General features: G+C 39.8%; 1 protein-coding gene across 3 annotated transcripts in view; it reads left to right on the top strand.

Annotated features, from left to right (window-relative positions):
- The window catches only part of DENND1A (DENN domain containing 1A), a 421747-nt gene that overhangs the window by 1174 nt on the left and 399998 nt on the right, over nucleotides 1-20575 (top strand). For all 3 annotated transcript variants that reach the window (XM_084650295.1, XM_084650293.1, XM_084650294.1), the window contains exon 2: nucleotides 19482-19552. In XM_084650295.1, the coding sequence (XP_084506421.1) occupies nucleotides 19482-19552 (71 nt within the window). The remainder of the gene's footprint in view (nucleotides 1-19481; nucleotides 19553-20575) is intronic.

Here is a 20575-nt window from a genome sequence, read left to right as displayed (position 1 = left end):
GCAGCTACAGACTGGTCAGCTATTTTTGATCTATGGGCAGCTAGGAGGTTGTACCCATTCTTGTGGATACATATTGCAATTTTCATCCATGTTTCTGTTACGTCAAGATTAGGTACTGCAATATGTTCTACATAGGACTGCATGTTAAATATATTCAGAAACTTCAGCTGGTACAGAGTTTGGTGACTTGCTTAAGTGAGGTTTCCTTCTGCATGCATATTGAACCTGTGCTCTGCAAGCCTCTCTGACTGCCCATTGATTTCTGGGTTGATTTTAAGATTTTGTTTTTGATTTATAATGGGTTAGCACCTACTTGTCTGAAGGAAATATTGTTGGATTTGCAGTAGACACAGGTGTCTGAACTGCGACCCCACTGATACGAGAGAAGGGTGGATAACAGCACATTCTGTTATGACCCCATGGCCTTTGGGACTCCCAGACCAAGTGGGAAAGCAACAACTCAAGTTTGTCAGTATTCAAGGTGTCCTGCAAGGCCCACTTCTCCCTCACCCATAAGGAGATGTAGGTGAGGGGTATGGCTGGGTATTGATGGTATAGTATAGTACTCTGGGGAAATTTTCTGGGGAGGTTAATACTGTATTTAGCTAATATTGTTGCTGGATGAATTGATTTGATGTTGGGGGTAACTGAGAGGTCTCTTTACTGTATTTTACAAAAATTGTCAAGAGTGCCCAAATAAAATAAGGAGAAACTTTAAAAATGGTCTTAAAATGAATGCAGAATGAAGGAATCTCCATCCAAATGCATGAGACTTGGTAAGTCTGGTTGCTACACAGCAGGCTGTATAAGTCACCCAAAGATTTTTTGTTAAACATACTCACTGAAGTAGCGTTCACCTTTTGCATTGCTAGAGAAACTAACCTTGTTAATCAGACAGCAGGGATTGTTGTTTCTGCACAGTTTTGCAAGTCTTCTTTTCTGTTTACGTTCCCACAGATTTATTACCAGTTCTCTGCAGAAAAAATAAGTTAATTGAAGTACCTTACAAATTGCTACCATCCTTCAAAAGTGTTCAGCACGGCTGTTACTCTGAAACCTTCTTTTTTTTTGAAAATCTAAAGTAGCTCCAACTCCTACCTCAGTTTCTTTTTCTTCTCTCTACCTGCCCATTCCCCATCTTCTTCCCAGTAGATCTTTCCTCACAAAGGAAAACGGATTAGTTGTTTATTAAATTAGTGGGAATGTTTGCAGACAATTTTCTATGGGTGTCTTTAATTTTCTGAAATGCAAAAATTTCTCTGTTCAGGATCTCTATTTGGTTTGAGTTGTGAGCATCTCTTTTGAAAGCATTTTATGTCAGGAGGATGTAATTGAAGATACTTTACCTGCAAGGAAACAGCCAGTGATGTATTCATTTCTTTTCTAGGATCTGAAATTAACTAAACAAAAAAGAAAATTAATTGATTGTGTCAGATGGCAGTTTTGGATTTCCTGCCCACATGTGCAGTATTGCTTTAGGAAAATGGTGAGGATTTTTAGGCTGCGGTTTGGATAGTTCTTGATTGTGAAGTGAAAAAGGATGTAAAGTAGTTCTTTTGAGTTTACTACCAGTTAGTCATTAAAACTTGTATGTTCAGACTTATAGTGGTAAATAGTTGGCTTTCTATAGAAAGTTCAATAGAAAGCGTAGGATTTGGGTGAAAGAAGAGCATATTAAATATAGCTGGAGTAACGATGTGTTGTACCTGAATAGCACAGGAGCAGACAGTTTGCACAGAATAGTGTGTAATTTTTGTGTAACCAGTGGATAGAGTAAGGAGGAATGTGAAGGAGACCAATAAATGTTCAATGGACTGTAAGCTAGCAGGAATGTTATTCAGCAAGAAACAGAATTGGTTCCCAAACCATGCAGGAACAAGATATTTAGGAAACAATTACTTTACTAAATGAAATAAACTTGCACTAGAGTTGTTTTTTGTCTGACCTGAAAATTCCAGGACATAAAGTTGGTAGAGAGGCTAGAAGCAATAGGAAGTAATATGGGACACTGTAGGTGGGTAGATGCAAAGTGTTCTACAATAGCAAAAGGCAGTGTTGAGTGAGATGAAAGACTAAAAGAGAAACTGAAGTCTAACTAGTTCCATATCCTGTTGATATCCCTCAAAATAAGTATGCAGGTAAGAGAACCTTTTTAAAGAGAATCAGTTCAGGGGTTTTAAGTGCTTTGACCTTGACCCTGATCCTAAATTGCAGAATCACTATGGCAGGTTGCTTTTTTGTAAGCAACTTTCTTTTTACATGTTGGTGGGAACCAATGCATGGACTGTTATGAATATACAAATTGGAGGTTTACATCCGTTAATTCAAATAAAAAATTGTGATAAAATACAGTACTGTATTATGATATTTGAAACATGATGTCCTGATGCACAGCTACAGACTAGGGACCGAATGGCTAGGCAGCAGTTCTGCAGAAAAGGACCTAGGGGTGACAGTGGACGAGAAGCTGGATATGAGTCAGCAGTGTGCCCTTGTTGCCAAGAAGGCCAATGGCATTTTGGGATGTATAAGTAGGGGCATAGCGAGCAGATCGAGGGACGTGATCGTTCCCCTCTATTCGACATTGGTGAGGCCTCATCTGGAGTACTGTGTCCAGTTTTGGGCCCCACACTTCAAGAAGGATGTGGATAAATTGGAGAGAGTCCAGCGAAGGGCAACAAAAATGATTAGGGGACTGGAACACATGAGTTATGAGGAGAGGCTGAGGGAGCTGGGATTGTTTAGCCTGCAGAAGAGAAGAATGAGGGGGGATTTGATAGCTGCTTTCAACTACCTGAAAGGGGGTTCCAAAGAGGATGGCTCTAGACTGTTCTCAATGGTAGCAGATGACAGAACGAGGAGTAATGGTCTCAAGTTGCAGTGGGGGAGGTTTAGATTGGATATTAGGAAAAACTTTTTCACTAAGAGGGTGGTGAAACACTGGAATGCGTTACCTAGGGAGGTGGTAGAATCTCCTTCCTTAGAGGTTTTTAAGGTCAGGCTTGACAAAGCCCTGGCTGGGATGATTTAACTGGGAATTGGTCCTGCTTGGAGCAGGGGGTTGGACTAGATGACCTCCTGAGGTCCCTTCCAATCCTGATATTCTATGATTCTATGTAATTGTTATTTTTCAGCATAAATGATTGAACTGTAAGAGGGTGACTTAATGAACATTTGGAGAAAATTAATTGGAATCAACTATTGTCCAAATATGTCCTCTAGAAAAGTAACTTATGTACAATAGGATACAATAATGGAAATAAACTTATCTGTGAAAGTGCCAACAACTAATGCCTTCAGAAGTAAAAGCATGGGAGAGGGTGTGATAAACGGAATTAAATGGTATTAGACTTTTTGTGAAAACTGGCCTTAAATAACTCAGAACATTTAACAGTCAAAGATTCTTAATGCTTTGCTTTAGAACTATTTTTGGTTATGAAGAATTTTAGAAGTTAGTGAAATTGCTTATAATGGATTTTAGTGGATACTGGAGTCAAAATCTGGTACCTGAGTGAGTGTCATAGATAGGAATGCTAATTAAAAATAAATGAAAATGCAGTGGTACACTACTAGTAAACAGTCAATAATTTGTGTGCGCACCTCTGACCATGTGGAGCTAAGAAGCCAATTATTAAAAGTATTTGGCACTTACACAGCTCTTGTCATCAGTATTAATTTATTTTCATGACCCCTTTGTTTAGGTAGCTAAGTACTATTCTTTTTTTTACAGAAGGGGCAATTGAAGTGTAGATGTTAAATGACTTGTGGCAGGCTCCAGAGGGAATCAGTATCAGATCCTAATAATCTTCTCTCCTTTTCAAAGTTAAAATGTTCCTTCCCAGTATGAGCTTGGGTGCACTGAAGTTGCCATAAGGACATGTTGCCTATAAGAATTTATAATAGTTGTGGAATGTTAGAGTTCTGGACTAAGAATTTTTATCATATCCTTGAATTACAATTGTTCAGTGTAATGCATGATAAAATAAATGAATTAAAGTTGATCTAAATTTTCCAGAACAAGGGATTTAATATCCATAAGTGTTAGTTAGCCTAAAGATTTTTTCTTAGTTGTTTTGGTTGTTGCAGTTAAGACTGGGTAATAAAGGCCAAGGGAATGTTACAAGGTCTTTAATATCTGGCCAAAGAGACAGGAGATTAAATTTGAACATATGCTTTATCAGAAAGTCAAGGTGGGTGAGGTAATATCTTTTATTGGACCAATTTTTGTTGGTGAGAGAGACAAGTTCTTGAGCTTTCAGTTATTTTGTATCTGCTTTTACAAAATAAGAAAGTTATTCAATTCCTAAACCAAATGTGACATGGGAGGTGAAGCAGTAGGTGTAGATGTAACAATCTATTGTATTGAAAGGATGTATGGAAGTGGGAGTGGGGAGGATGGCTCAGATGAGATGCATCTGATGGTGCTGCAGTAAGTGATAATAGCTGCTGAAGCATTGACAAATACTTATTAATCTTTCTTAGTTCAGGAGAAATTTTCTGAGGACTCAATGCGGTTAGTGTAATGTAATTCAAATGAAGGTCCAGAGACTCAGCAGGAAATTACACTGCAATTTGATAGTGGTTGTGGTGACTGTGTGTGTGAAAGAGGAAGATGTAATCAAGACATTTATAAATTGGGTCATTTTCAAACTCCTATTTATATAGAGAGGAAGAGAGGTTGGTCCAAAAGGAGGAGTAGATGATGTAAGCGGGGCAAAACCTATAAAGGAAACAGTTGGCCAAACCTTTTGATATGCATGCTGTGTGGTGGGGATGTCCACTGTCCAGGGGCAATATCCAGGGGAGAAATCAACCTCACCATGCTCAGGATACAAGGATTCCCATGAGGGTCTTATCCCTGGACTTTGTTTCTGTATCAGCCTTTGAGTAGGAGCTGTGTGATAAATTCGAAGCCCCCATCCCTACCCCAACCCTCCTCTTGCTGCTGTAAGGAAGAAGGAGCTTTCTCTCTCCCCCACTCAGTCTCTTGTGTTCTGTGAGAGTGGATGGAGGGTCTCTACTACTTTACCCTTAACTAGTTGCCTGTAAGTTGCTGTGATGAGGGTAAGATTCTTCCTTACCCTTCCACCAGCATCTGTTGTTTGAGACAGTTGTAACTCCAGTGCCTCTCCTACAACTCCTAGCTTTCCTTAGCATCAGCAGAAATTGCTAGGTTTTTGTCATTATTACTTTTGCCTTCACGGTTTCAAATAACAATGATGAAAAATGCTCATTTTTCACTCTGTTGTGGCTTGCTTATCTGCTGACTTTGGATGGCAGCTTGATATCAGCTTGTACTCAGCTCATGTTTGGAAGAGTGCCTTCATAACTGAAAGGGCTAGATACGTAATTTAAAAAAAGTTGAAGGCTTAGGTTTTGCAGAAGCTTTTGGGAAAGAATCATACTTGCGACGGGCATGTGGGTTTCCCAAGCTCTGATCATAATGAAAATGCAAAAAATTATAATCATTTGTCTGTTGGCAGAGGCAAGAAGGATTTAATGCCACCAGGGAAATGGATGAGTACAATTTTTCAAGGCTGTTCTATGCTTTACATTACTTTTAAATTTACAATTCTGTTGTTGAGATATTTAAAAATAAAATAGTTTGCTTGCTGGGTTGCAAGCAATGTTGGAATTTTTCCCTTTTGGCTGGATAGCAGTAATTGGCAAACACGGATTCTAGAGTCCTGCAGGTGTCCAACAGCAAAGCAAAAATAAGTTAATGTCAAACTCCACTGAACACAAAACAAATCAATTTTTTTTTACTTCTAAAGGGTCTTTCATCAAGAATTTTAAAGCACCTTCCAATTATATTTACAATTATCTCCTTACCGAAAGAATCCATGTAAGCTGATACTATGCCTATTTCATACATGGGCAAAGTGAGGCATTTAGAGGCAAGGTGATTTGTTCAAGGTCATCACCAGTAAGTGATATGGCCAGGAGCAGAACCCGGGAGTCCTAACCTCTCAGTTCCCTGCTCTAACTAATAGACCAGTAAATAGGGTAGACTATGCAGCATGAAAATAACTTTTTACCTGGGCATGCACTTCAGTTATATTTTAGATAAATATACAGTAATGAGGCATTGAGTGAAAAATTACAAAGAGGAAATATCTGCAAAATGATCAGTAGCTGCAGCAAACTGACATGAAAGGGATTTGAAAGTTGCCAAAAATCCTGTAAGCTTTCAGCCCATGTGTAGCTGCAGGAAAGAAGGCACACTGGATGTCTGGTTTCCTTGATCTGGAAATACACTATAAATAAATAAAAGGAGGTGGTAGTACTGATAAAATACTGGTTAGGCTTCATGCAGAGCATTTCATACAGTGGTGCAGGTCACAGTGTGCTGGAATGAATGTAGTTACTCTGAAAGGGGTTTAGTGCAAAGCAGTCTGAATGCTACCAAGTCTCAGCAGATTTTACTAATAAGGAATGTTTTACTCTCATTACTGTAGTTGTTACTCCTTTGAAAAGAGGAAAGTTATTCACATTTCATTGTCATGTCCATCCTAAACTGTTGCATAGCATTGCTTTGTGCTGTAAAATCCATGTTGCATTCTATTCCAGAGTTGACTGCATTTCAATTATGTGTGAAAAGATTCCTATATATGTCATTTGCTCTGAGACCATTAACATGAAGAGCACTATACAAATGAGTCCTAATATCATTCTAGACCAGTGGTTTTCAACCTGTGGTCTGCGGATCCCTGGGGGTCCACAGACTACATATATCTAAGATTTCCAAAAGGATCCGCACCTCCATTCGCAAATGAAAAAAGGTTGAAAACCACTGTTCTTGAGAGAAAACACCAGGCAGTATAAAGGAAATGCATATATCGATAAAAAGTTAAATTTCTATATTTCACTTGACTTTAAAGTCTGTGGGTGAACTTTCCAATGAGCCTAAGGGAATTAGGCATCCAAATCCTGTTGAATTTCAATTGGAGTTGGATGCCTAACTGTATTAGGCTTCTTTGAAAATTCCATTTTTAGATTAAATAGACTATTTCCCAGTGTTATTTATCATGTACAGTAGTGTCTAAGGCCAACCCAGAATGGGCCCCCCATTGTGCTTGGCACTGTACAAACACAAAGTAGCAGATGGTCCTTGCCCTGAAGAATTTATTATCTAAATGGACAAGACAGTCGCAGGTTTGGAGAAGCGGTATAACACAAACAGAGTGAACAATGTGATGGCAGCAAACATCATGTTAGTTCCACATTTTTTGTTTTGGGTTTGTTTATGTGTGTTTGTACTTAAGGAGGAGATAAGTTAAATGGAAAGAAAAGGGAAGAAGGATGGGGCACAGGAGAAGGGGGATAAGAGGCATGTGTGGAGTGAAGATGGACTCAAGAGACTGAAGGAGAGGGAGGGAGAGAATTGGACCAAACAACCAATCAGCACAGGGTAGAGACAGTCCAATAAACACTGTAGAAAGTTCTATATGGGTACATCTACACTGAAAAAAACCAACCAACCAACCAACCAAAAAAAAAAAAATCCCAAAAACCAGTGGCAGTGAATCTCAGAGCCTGGGTCAACTGACTTGAGTTTGTGGGCTTGTGCCGCAGGGCTAAAGATAGCTGTGTAGACATTTTGGCTCTGGCTGGAGTCCCGGCTTTGAGACCTCTGGGTCTCTGAGTATGGGCTTCAGCCCAATTTGGAATTTTTAGCCCCATAGTATGAGCCCGAGTCAGTTGATGCAGGGCTGGAGACTTGCTGCTGTGGATCTCCTTATGCAATGTAGACATATCCTGAATGTCCAGAGGGTCCTTGCTTCTGCTTCTACCAGTTGGAGTCTCTGCTTGACTTCTTTCTGCACGTTTATCCCAAGGCCTCATTGCGGGGGTGGGGGAGGTGAGGCACCACCTGGGTCTTAGTGCCCCCAGAGTAAAGGTGGTCTCTTCCCTGCACATTTGTGGGTCCAGGGGTCTGTGAGAGGAAGGGGTGGCCCTGGCTGGGCCCCATTTTACCTTTTCCCCCCATTGCTGCAGTCCCTGCTTTGGCTGCTTCTACTCTTTCTGACAGGAGTTTCTCTGACTGGCTCCTCTCTGTAGTTTTTCCCCAAGGCCACATGGCCAGGCGGGAGGGAAGGCATCTATGTCCTCTTGGGCTACCTGTCCTAATGTTTTTTTTTTATCAGTAGAAAAATGTTATATCAGTAAGCAAACTAATAGAATTCAAATAATGATATTAAATAACTCCCAGAGTCCAGAAGAATTTGTATACTTTCTAAATTTCTGACTTCAGTGGGAAGAATCTCATCTGGTTTCTTTTTGCATAAATCTTCATTTGCAATTGGCATACCTCAGAATTTTGCCTTTAAAAGGTGCATAAATACATTATTTTAAAGATAAACTTAATTTTCTCTTGGAGTGAGTTGTCTCAAGAATAGCTCTTTTCCTGCATGAAATTTCTTTTAAGCAAATCTTAACACCCATCCTTAGAAAACATCGGAGTATGTTAATATGGGTATTACAAGACTCTACTTTTCTAAAATTTACTGCAATTCCTTCTTCAAACTGAACAATAGTCAGAGTCAGCGAACCAAGTGAGTTTTGTGTTGCTGTGTCCTTGATGTTTCTAATCATATTTGTGTTCTTACTTGCTAATTCATAAAGTTTTGTAATCAGTCTTGGTTCTCCCAATACTTAATACAAACTAGTGAAGGTCTGCTGTATTCTTGATCTGGCAAACTTTCTGATTACTAAAAGCATGGGTAGAGTCTGGATTCAATGAGCACCTGGCATCAGATGAGTGTAGTTTTAAACAATAAGTGATGCACAGTAGTGTCTGCCAAATGTGCATATAGCATGTTTACGTTATATTTGCTAAGTTCCTATGTGAACTATGTGAAGTCTTGGAAGCACTTGTTCCCTTAATTCCACAAAAAGTTATAAAATGTTCAGCAAGTCCCAACAATGACTTCATTCTCCTGCTGAGGTGTTAGCTTGTTGAGGGTTAGAATGTACTCTTTGATACTAACTTTCCGACTTGGCAAAACTACTTTAATTTCACTGTTCACAGAAATCAATGGACGCTTGTCATGGAATGTTAAAAAGTAAAATTTAATGCTGCTTTGTCTGAAAGTATCAATGTATAGTACTTATTTGCCAGCTGTGTAAAGCAATGTTTTCACCAAAAGACTTAAACATAGCCCTTAAAATAGCAAAAACTCTGTTGGTATTATGTTATAAAATGTCAAATATTTTTTACAGTTACAGTATAAACTTTAATTAAGGAAACGTGCTAAAACTAAAGGTAGGAATAAGCAAGGTAAGATAATACCGCAGCAGTATATGTCAAAGGGGAATGAAATATTACCATGTGAAATGGATAATGGAATCTCATATTGTTGTTCATCGTACATCCTCAGCCTATTCTGTAGCTAACAATCTTTTAATTTGGAGCATACTCTAACAGAGACCCCTAGTTGCAATAGTCATGCAATTTTTTTTGCAAATATTTATACTCCCTTGTCAGCTTTAAATTTCTCATAACTTATTAATATAGATAAAAACAGAAGGTGGCTGCTAAAATGGAAATCAATCTGGGACTAATGGCATGTTGCATTTAAGAAAACTGAATTCTGAACAATGCTGTCAGTGCCAAATGGCACGATAAGATCGTAAATATAGTGCCCGACAGAACTGTAAATATAGCACAACTGCAGTCCATTTTTGATCCTGGTTTGTTTTTTTGTGATTTTTTTTGTAACTAATTTTTATAAAAGAAACAAATACAAGAAAGGTAAACATTTTACAGCTTGTATATGTTACCGAATACTGCACATCTCACAGGATATTGAATAAAATCATGCAACTTTACAACTTGTCAAAGCTGCAAGACCAGACAATACAAAATCAGACAATATTACACAGATATAACATGCTAGAGTGGAGGTAACAATAATGATAATCAAAAGACAAATACAAATAGGCAAAAATATAGGAGAGGGTTGTGGAGCATGACAAGGGAGGGGAAAGAGAGAAGTCAGGTGGAATGGAAGTCTGGCAGTATTTGAGTGAAGCAGACTTTATCCAAATGTATCAAGAGATGGAGACCAATTTCCTTGATTTAATAAAATTGTTCTCTCTTTTGGTAAGCTATTTTTTTCTTTTGCTGGTAACTTAGACAGGTCTGAATACCACTGTTTTATTCTGGATATAAGCCCTACTCCTCCATTTTTGTAAAATCATGTCGCTGTCAAGAAACTTAAGTCTTTGTGGTGGATTAAACTCAGCGTAGTAGGTACATAACCTAGGATATAATTTTCATCTGATGTTTGGTTGCTGAAGCTCAGCACCATTTTCACTCATGCCCACCTCTCTCCACAGCTGCTTGGCTGCTGGACAGTCCCATAGCATATGCATCAGAGTTCCTCTTTCTTTGTTACAGTGCCAACAAACATCAGAGGACAGGGCCCCCATCTTGCACAACCTCTCTGTCTTCCAGTACATTTAAAATAGAAACTTTTGCAGTATATCAGGCATAGCTTGAGATCCATAGAAGCATTTTTAACATTCCATAATGTGCTGTCATTGGGGTTCTTTTAAGGGCTGTGATAACTCCCCTTCCCACGCTTCCACAAAGAATTCCAGACCAGTAGAGTTCCTCTTCATTAATAAAGCATCTTGGCCTCAAAGGACTCCACTGGCTAGCAACATTGTACTGAGCTACCTTAAGGTCCGTATGGATCCCAGAAATATGGCATGAGGCAATGGTAATTGCCATTCAAAAGCCTGGAAAGCCGCCTGATGAAGCAAGAAGCTATAGGCCAATTTCTTTACTATGTATGACCTATAAACTTCTTGAACGTATCATCCTCAAAAGAATACACCCTTTTATTGAGCCAATTATTCTTGTTGAACAGGCAGACTTACGGCCAAAACGTAGTTGTTGTGACCAAGTTCTGGCACTTACAACTCACATTGAAGCTGGCTATCAAAAAAAACCCCTAAAGACTGGCACAGTATTTGTTGACCTGTCATCTGCGTATGATACTGTATGGATTAAGGGCCTGATGCTGAAACTTGCTAAAATTATACCTTGCTACCAAACACTTTACCTGCTGTGGACCGTGATAATAGACGCCTACAGGTGTACCTTGGTAATAGAATCATAGAATTCTCAGGAGGTCATCTAGTCCAACCCCCTGCTCAAAGCAGGACCAATCCCCAACTAAATCGTCCCAGCCAGGGCTTTGTCAAGCCTGACCTTAAAAACTTCTAAGGAAGGAGATTCTATCACCTCCCAAGGTAACGCATTCCAGTGTTTCACCACCCTCCTAGTAAAAAAGTTTTTCCTAATATCCAACCTAAACCTCCCCCACTGCAACTTGAGACCATTACTCCTTGTTCTGTCATCTGCTACCACTGAGAACAGTCTAGAGCCATCCTCTTTGGAACCCCCTTTCAGGTAGTTGAAAGCAGCTATTAAATCCCCCCTCATTCTTCTCTTCTGCAGACTAAACACTCCCAGTTCCCTCAGCCTCTCCTCATAAGTCATGTGTTCCAGTCCCCTAATAATTTTTGTTGCCCTCCACTGGACTCTTTCCAATTTTTCCACATCCTTCTTGTCGTGTGGGGCCCAAAACTGGACACAGTACTCCAGATGAGGCCTCACCAATGTCGAATAGAGGGGAACGATCACGTCCCTTGATCTGCTGGCAATGCCCCTACTTATACATCCCAAAATGCCATCGGCCTTCTTGGCAACAAGGGCATACTGTTGACTCATATCCAGCTTCTCGTCCACTGTAACCCCTAGGTCCCTTTCTGCAGAACTGCTGCCTAGCCATTCGGTCCCTAGTCTGTAGCGGTGCATGGGATTCTTCCGTCCTAAGTGCAGGACTCTGCATTTGTCCTTGTTGAACCTCATCAGATTTCTTTTGGCCCAATCTTCTAATTTGTCTAGGGCCTTCTATATCCTATCCCTACCCTCCAGCGTATCTACCTCTCCTCCCAGTTTAGTGTCATCTGCAAACTTGCTGAGGGTGCAATCCACACCATCCTCCAGATCATTTATGAAGATATTGAACAAAACCGGCCCCAGGACCAACCCTTGGGGCACTCCACTTGATATCGGCTGCCAACTAGACATGGAGCCATTGATCACTACCCGTTGAGCCTGACAATCTAGCCAACTTTCTATCCACCTTATAGTCCATTCATCCAGCCCATACTTCTTTAACTTGCTCACAAGAATACTGTGGGAGACCGTGTCAAAAGCTTTGCTAAAGTCAAGGAACAACACGTCCACTGCTTGCCCCTCATCCACAGAGCCAGTTATCTCGTCACAGAAGGCAATTAGATTAGTCAGGCATGACTTTCCCTTGGTGAATCCATGCTGACTGTTCCTGATCACTTTCCTCTCCTCTGAGTGCTTCAGAATTGATTCCTTGAGGACCTGCTCCATGATTTTTCCAGGGACTGAGGTGAGGCTGACTGGCCTGTAGTTCCCAGGATCCTCCTTCTTCCCTTTTTTAAAGATGGGCACTACATTAGCCTTTTTCCAGTCGTCCGGGACTTCCCCCGATCGCCACGAGTTTTCAAAAATAATGGCCAATGGCTCTGCAATCACATCCGCCAACTCCTTTAGCACTCTCGGATGCAGCGCATCTGGCCCCATGGACTTGTGCTCGTCCAGCTTTTCTAAATAGTCCCGAACCACTTCTTTCTCCACAGAGGGCTGGTCACCTCCTCCCCATGCTGTGCTGCCCAGTGCAGTAGTCTGGGAGTTGACCTTGTTCGTGAAGACAGAGGCAAAAAAACCATTGAGTACATTAGCTCTTTCCACATCCTCTGTCACGAGGTTGCCTCCCTCATTCAGTAAGGGGCCCACACTTTCCGTGACTTTCTTCTTGTTGCTAACATACCTGAAGAAACCCTTCTTGTTACTCTTAAGATCTCTTGCTAGCTACAACTCCAGGTGTGATTTGGCCTTCCTGATTTCACTCCTGCATGCCCGAGCAATATTTTTATACTCTTCCCTGGTCATTTGTCCAATCTTCCACTTCTTGTAAGCTTCCTTTTTGTGTTTAAGATCAGCAAGGATTTCACTGTTAAGCCAAGCTGGTCGCCTGCCATATTTACTATTCTTTCTACACATCAGGATGGTTTGTCCCTGTAACCTCAATAAGGATTCTTTAAAATACAGCCAGCTCTCCTGGACTCCTTTCCACTCTGAAACTTTCTACTTTCTACTCTGAAACCTTTCCCCCTCATGTTATTCTCCCAGGGGATCCTTCCCATCAGTTCCCTGAGGGAGTCAAAGTCTGCTTTTCTGAAGTCCAGGGTCCGTATTCTGCTGCTTTCCTTTCTTCCCTGTGTCAGGATCCTGAACTCGACCATCTCATAGTCACTGCCTCCCAGGTTCCCATCCACTTTTGCTTCCCCTACTAATAATAAGACCAGCTCACCCCGTATCATAAACAACGGGCTACCACAAGGCTCTGTACTTGCACCAACCCTTTAAAATATTTACATAAGTGACGTGCCTCCAACTAAATCAAGCAACATCCTAAGTCCCGCAAGCCTTTCTGGGAAGGCTTCGTTAAGCTTCATGCAATTGGGCTACGATCAGAAGGAGGCTTGGAAAGCAGATTGAGCTAAACAAGACTTAAAAAATAAGCACCTTGTGCCAGATCCCCCACAGAACATTCCTAGGTTTGACTTGGTCAACTCTGAACTGAATTCAAACCAACCATGGTAGATGCGAATATCTAATGCATAGGGCCCTACCAAATTCATGGCCATGAAAAACGCATCACAGATACTGAAATCTGGTTTCCCCCATGAAATTTGGTCTTTTGTGTGCTTTTACCCTGAACTATACAGATTTCATGGGGGAGACCAGTGTTTCTCAAATTGAGGGTCCTTCCCCAAAAGGGAGTTGCGGGGGGAGGGGTTATTCTAGGGGGGTTGCGTATTGACACCCTTAATTCTGCATTGTCTTCAGAGCTGGGTGGCTGGAGAGCAGCAGTTGTTGGCCAGGTGCACAGTTCTGAAGGCAGTGCCCCGCCAGCAGCAGCGCAGAAGAGTAGCAATACTATACCGTGCCATCCTTTACTTCTGCGCTGCTACTTTCAGAGCTGGGCAGCCAGAGAGTGTCAGCTGCTGACTAAGGGCTCAGCTCTGCAGTCAGCAGTGCAGAAGTAAGGATGGCAATACCACACCATGCCATCCTTATTTCTGCACTGCTGCTGGCAGTGGTTCTGCCTTCAGAGCTGGGCTCCCGGCCAGTAGTCGCAGCTCTCCAGCTGCCCAGCTCTGAAGGCAGGGCCATCGCCAGCAGGAGTGCAGAAGTAAGTGTAGCAGTACTGCAACCTCTCTCCCCCCCCCCATAACCTTGCAACCCCCTCACAACTCCTTTTTGGGTCAGAACCCTCACAATTACACTACCATGAAATTTCAGATTTAAATAGCTGAAATCATGAAATGATTTTTAAAATGTCATGGCCCTGAAATTGACCAGAATGGACCATGAATTTGGTAGGGCCCAACTAATGCACAAATAGAAAATCAAGGACTCCCCGGCAGTGTTCCCTCTAACTTCTTCCATCCATGTGTGAATTTTGTTATGTGCACCATATTGAGGTAATGTGCGCCACCAGTAAGAACAATAAACCTGGATATAATATATATTTTTAAAATGTTACCATAGGGATAATTACTCCAGTGAGGACAGGTTAGGCATTTTAGAACTCACTACTCAAAGAATTAAATTTAAGCGTAAGAGAGAAATAAAAATTATGAAATGCATAGACCAGTCAAAAAATTAAAACAACACACTTTGAAAGAAGTATCAAGTAACAACGATAATAATACAAATATATGTTGAGAGCAGGGTGGATAAAAATAAATGATTAAAAAAAATAATAATAAAAATCAGATTTCTTTATTTAAATTGGATTTTTTTAAATAAAATGCTTTTTGAGGAAAAAACCTATCTAAAAATAGTTTTAATTAAGATACATTATAGCCCAAAGATATCTCATCACAGAATAGGGATTATAAATTATAATTCTGTAGTATGAGACAATATATTCATGTAATGTTTAAGAAAAGTTTTGTAAATGAGTTCCAATAGTGCATGGATTAGGGACCCAATATTATGGGGCTCCAGGGGCTTCTGTATAGATTATTGAGGTTAATCGTTCTATCTACCCAATGGGACTCAGTGCTCAGTCTAGAAGATACCATCAGAGATGCTTAGTTTTGCAGTTCTCAAACTGTAGATTTGTATCTCCAGAGATAACATGCTTGTTAACAGCAAAAATGTTTTAAAATAAATAAATACTATATAGTGGTGAGAAATAACAGACTTCAACCCTATTGTCCCTCTGCAAATTTGTGTACACAGAGTCAATCCCTTACACTTCTCTCTAAAAGTGCAAAGTTTCAAAAAGTTCAATGAATAGAAGATTGTTGGGGGTGGAATAGATCTGACAAGCAGAAGACGTCTGGAGATAAATGTGAGAATGGAGGGACAGGCAGTAGAAACAAAAGTGAAACTGTTTGAGCAGCGTATTCCAGAAGTCTTGAGGTCTTTCTGAGTGTAGCCTTCATTGATTTGAGATCTACCATACCATTCTCTCACTAGAAGGGAAAACTATAATGGTAGTAGGCTGTAAAAGAGACCCAGTTTGGGAATAAGAACCATTCAAGAAATATATGTATGTTGATGTTTTAAAGAAAGTCAAACCAGTGAACTGGTGGAGGTCACTTAAGCACTTGGATTCAGAGTTTGTTGAAGTGATAATCTCACTTTTAACAGCAGTAGAATATTTTCTTCCTTTGGACTAATTCATTCCAAATTGAGAAATCGTTTGGGACCTGAAAAAGCTTGTTTTTCTTTTCCATATTATGAACAAACAGGAAAATGAAGGTGAAGATGACTGAGTTAGCTGCAGAAGACAATATTTTAAGTTTCTCATGTTGACCTGGCTGACATAGTTGATTTAATTTTTTTAAAATATTTCATTTAACTATTTTAATTAAAAACAATTTTAACAAAAACAAACCTGATTTTAAACAACTCAAATGTTTAACTAAATTCAAAAATTCATACGCTTGTTTTGTTGAAATATTATATGTTTGCTGTTGAAGAAAAAAATCCAGAATACATAACATTGTTGTTTTAGTGAAATAAAACAATTTAAATGTCTGTCTGGTGATGTTCTCCTCTTAATAGAGCATGGCAAGAAAATCCTTCAAATATTAATGATTAACCTGTTGAATTGGAGATCGTTCGCCACCCAATGACTTCATAAAAATCTGCTTCAATTACCTTTGGTAAATGAAATAACCAAACAATCATTCATTTTCTGATATAGCTGTAAAATTAATCTGAAAAGTTTTCAAAATAAGTCACTTGAAAAATGTATAGTATGTACCTTTGAAAAATGAAACCTGCATCTACCTCTGAGTTGTGAAGAATATGTATTAAGGTTATAACAACCAGCAAGAATGCACTTTTATGTAGAAATCCATGAGTAAATAGAGTCTTCCTGACTGGTGATTTAAATCAAATCCACCCTGGTTGGGAGGTGAGTATGAAAGACTGTGTATGTGTGTGTGAGAGAGACAGAGACAGACAAGCGCTGCCCCTTTAAGTATGCTGCCCTTTAAAGTAGATCCGCACTCCAGCAATCTGAAGCCTGCTTGTTCAGAGACAGCAACAGCTGCTAGCAAGCTACCTCCATCCTATGCCCTGTAGTGTCTTCCACACCCGCTCTGTGGTGATGGGTACAGGAGCTGGGGGAGGGCGACACCCTGACATCAGTGCCTTCTCCCCACCCTGCACAGCAAGCAGGAGGCTTCTGGAAGCAGCTGGTCAGGGGTTCCAAGGCAGAGGGCAGGAGCAGCACTGCAGTCGGGGAGGGGACACCTGAAGTGCAAGACACTTGATAGCCTGCTGAGTGGCTTCCCGGCCGCGCAGCTTAGAGGGAACTTAGCTCCCTGGTGTGCGAGTGTGGGTTCCTATGACAGACCATCGAACATATCACTACCTACTGCAAAAAGAAAAGGAGTACTTGTGGCACCTTAGAGACTAACCAATTTATTTGAGCATGAGCTTTCGTGAGCTACAGCTCACTTCGCTGTAGCTCATGAAAGCTCATGCTCAAATAAATTGGTTAGTCTCTAAGGTGCCACAAGTACTCCTTTTCTTTTTGCAAAGACAGACTAACACGGCTGTTACTCTGAAAACTACCTACTGCCTAATTTATAAATATGAAGGAGGCATTACTGCAATAAATTCTGCTACTCCTGAGGTAGCCATTTGGCTCGATCAATTTCAGGTGACATTGTACTTGCTGTTCTATACCAGCCGTATGAAAGAATAATAATAAAGAAAGCATACATAATGGACATGGGCCTAGGAAGTTTATGAAACATTTCCAAGGTTCCCAGTAGCTCTGAAGACTCTGGCAGTCATGTAGCGTCTGGTCCAAACTGATACATTAGTAAGTGTTTTAGTTGTAAGTCCTCAGGTATCAGGGGGTAGCCGTGTTAGTCTGTATCCACAAAAACAATATCTGAAGAAGAGTTGTTTTTTTTTTTTACCCATGAAAGCTTATGCCCAAAATATTGTCATCAGTGAGAAGTTAAGACTCTGGGAAATTGCAGGTGTCTATTTCCTAGAACTAATGTTTAGATGCATAATGGGATTTGGCTGTTGTTCGATAGCCGCACCATTAACCCCAGGCCTTTACTTCATATGTTTTTGGCAGCTTTCTCAATTTTTCACACTTTTCAGTCCTTTAGGGTTAAAACTTTGCCTGTTAGTAAATTTTCTTAGCAATGTATTAAGACAGCAAACAAAATGGGAAGATTCTCTGCCCAGTCTGTAGCACATCAGCATTTAAACTCCAATTAAATCTATGGAATTGAAATGGAGAACAAACCAGTCTTCAGATGATAGAGTTCCTCCCTACTCCTCTGGACCTAGTGCAGGTTGGAACCAATGTAATAGAGGTGGTGGGTTATGTAGACTATTTTAAATACTATTATTAAATGAAGACTCTCTCCGACTATATGCCAAGGTTCTAATTTGACATTACCAATTCACTGTTTACTAGTCAGACTGCAGCTATAGTTGCTAATTGGACAGAGAGACTGTTATGTCCACCCTACGCTGTTTTTTCCAGTTGGAGAAAGAACTTTGGGTGGGTTTTTTATACATATTTTCTTCTCTCTTTTCCCCTCATTTTCCCCTTGTTTTGATTTGCTTTTTCAATTTAAAAAAAGCATAATTGTTCTCTCCAGTTATGTGCTACTTATAACTCTTTTTGAAATATTAAAAGATACACTTAGCTAAATTGAAAATAGAATTAGCAAATTAGAAAATAGTTATGATAATTAAACAGTAACTCCATTGATAGGTGTAGGAAGGCAAGGCAAGTCCATTGGCAACAGAGGTCATTAAACAGGAATTTGCATTACTGCTCCTGTTATCTCTTTAAAAACTTCTGTAATTAACTTTCTGTACTGAGTGTGACTCTTTCCTTTAGATGTTTTCAGAGATGTCTGCACAAAATGACCTTAGTTCCCCCATCTCGAATTCTGCTTTTTCTGCTGACTGAATAGGTACCATGAGGTTGAAACCAAAGGCCATAGTGTCAGAATGTGAATTTAGGTAACTTCTCCCCATTCCCGTAGTGTAACGCTCTGCTTTTAATTTAGTTACGTGAAAAAGGTGTTTGGTTTTCTTTTCTGGAAATGAAAATGGTGGAAGCAGGTGACTTTTTGTTTTGTCCTGGAAAAGGGATGAATAAGCAGCATTTGCAGTTAATTGCTTTTGTACATCTCCACTTGATAATCATGTTGACTACTTATGATCCGGAACTGGAGTGCTACAATCCAAGTAAATAAGCAGAGTTCTCTGCTATGCTTTCTTAAAATGCATACAGTTTTATCTTTTTCTCCTTTTCTACTAAAGTATAATCCCTTCAGATTGGCAGACATGGGATCTCTTTAATAGCTAGAGTTGTGGACTAGTTATGTATTAAGACTGGGGTTTAGATTGCCTGCTGGAATTACGTGCCTAATTCCTATTGATTTTCAATGGGAGTTAGTTGCTTAACTTCCTTAGGCACCTTTTGAAAACACCACTTTAAAATAATGGTTGAAATCGATACCACCTTTGTGTGTAAGGCGGAAAGATGTGATATTATTGACGTCTTAAGATACATTATTCATTTGATTATATAAAACAGCAGAGTAAATCAAGCACAATATGATCTGTTTTTTGCTTTTATAAATGCTTTGTGAAACAATAAAATACATGTACCTGTGGGAACCCTGGGTACTGGGAGATGGACCATTGATCAGATCTGGCATGGCAAATTTTACATTTGTGAAGTCACCATTGTTAATGTCTGTGTGCACTTGAGAAGCGTTTTTTCCCAAGCCTGTTGTTCAACTCCATATTCTGAAAGTGTTGTTAATGTGTGTAATGTGTCATTCTGTTTCAGACAAAACCCGGAAACAACATTTGAAGTGTATGTTGAAGTAACCTGTCCAGGGACAAGCAGCATTGGAGCAGGTACTGTTTTGCATTTGAATTCTACTTTACTTTTTATGTCAAACTTTTCAGAGATCATATAATATAATCTACAATAGTGATGCAAACACTAAAATGTTTTCTAAAAACTTAAGGGAGCACGTTACTACGGTATACAGTTTTAGTCTTTGATTTTACGGATTGAATCCTCTAAAATTTTAAGAACAGGATTAGGAGTTAGGAAATCCTGAGTTCTAATTCAGACTTTTACTCAATTCATGGTCTTGGGCAAGTCATTTAACTTCTCTACCTCAATTTGCCTCATAAACTGGGGATAATGTTTACTTCACAGGGATGTTGTGAAGATTAAAATGGCACCATCAATGTAAACATCAAACTATGAACATTTTTTATCTGATGCTGTTACAAGTAATACTTAAGCAGAAACTGAAGGTTTTACAGACCTTCTGGATAGCATTTCCTACAAGGCAGCTTTCTCTTTCCTCTTGTTAATATACTGGCCAAGTCTACTCTCCTCCTTCCTCCAACATTTTCCTTTCAAAGAAGTAATAAGACCTAGAAAATAGTTATAAAACGGTTTGATTGCGACTTTTCATTATCAAAAATTACTTCATGTCCAAATAGTCCAGGCAATTTTTTCCATGCAGTATTCTTCAGGCAAAAATGATCCATATGAGTATTTCAGAAAAATTCCATAATCATCAAAACACAGACGTAGATATACTTAGATGATTTAACTATTTTTTCTTTAACTTAAGAAAGATTGACAGCAGGCAGGGAAAGCCAAGTTGAAATTCTTAATCTTGGAACTAGTTCATAGCACTCTGTTTATGAAGTCATTCTCTGGTAGGCCATCTGATAAGTGATATGAAAAGGAGAGATTGGTCAACACTTCCTGGAGTAATATCTCCTTGAGGTAGTTCCTGGAGTGAGCAGACATGAGCAAACATGTAGGCTGGTGGATTATAATGAGCCTGAAGGTGGCTGGGATTTTTAGGAGTGTACCAATAGGAAGCCACTCATCTCCAGTTACCACCAATCAAC

This window comes from Lepidochelys olivacea (assembly GCF_965140295.1).
Source record: "Lepidochelys olivacea isolate rLepOli2 genome assembly, chromosome: 16".
Lineage (NCBI taxonomy): Eukaryota > Metazoa > Chordata > Testudines > Cheloniidae > Lepidochelys > Lepidochelys olivacea.
Note: the sequence above shows the minus strand (reverse complement) of the source record. Positions and strands in the feature narration are given on the sequence as shown.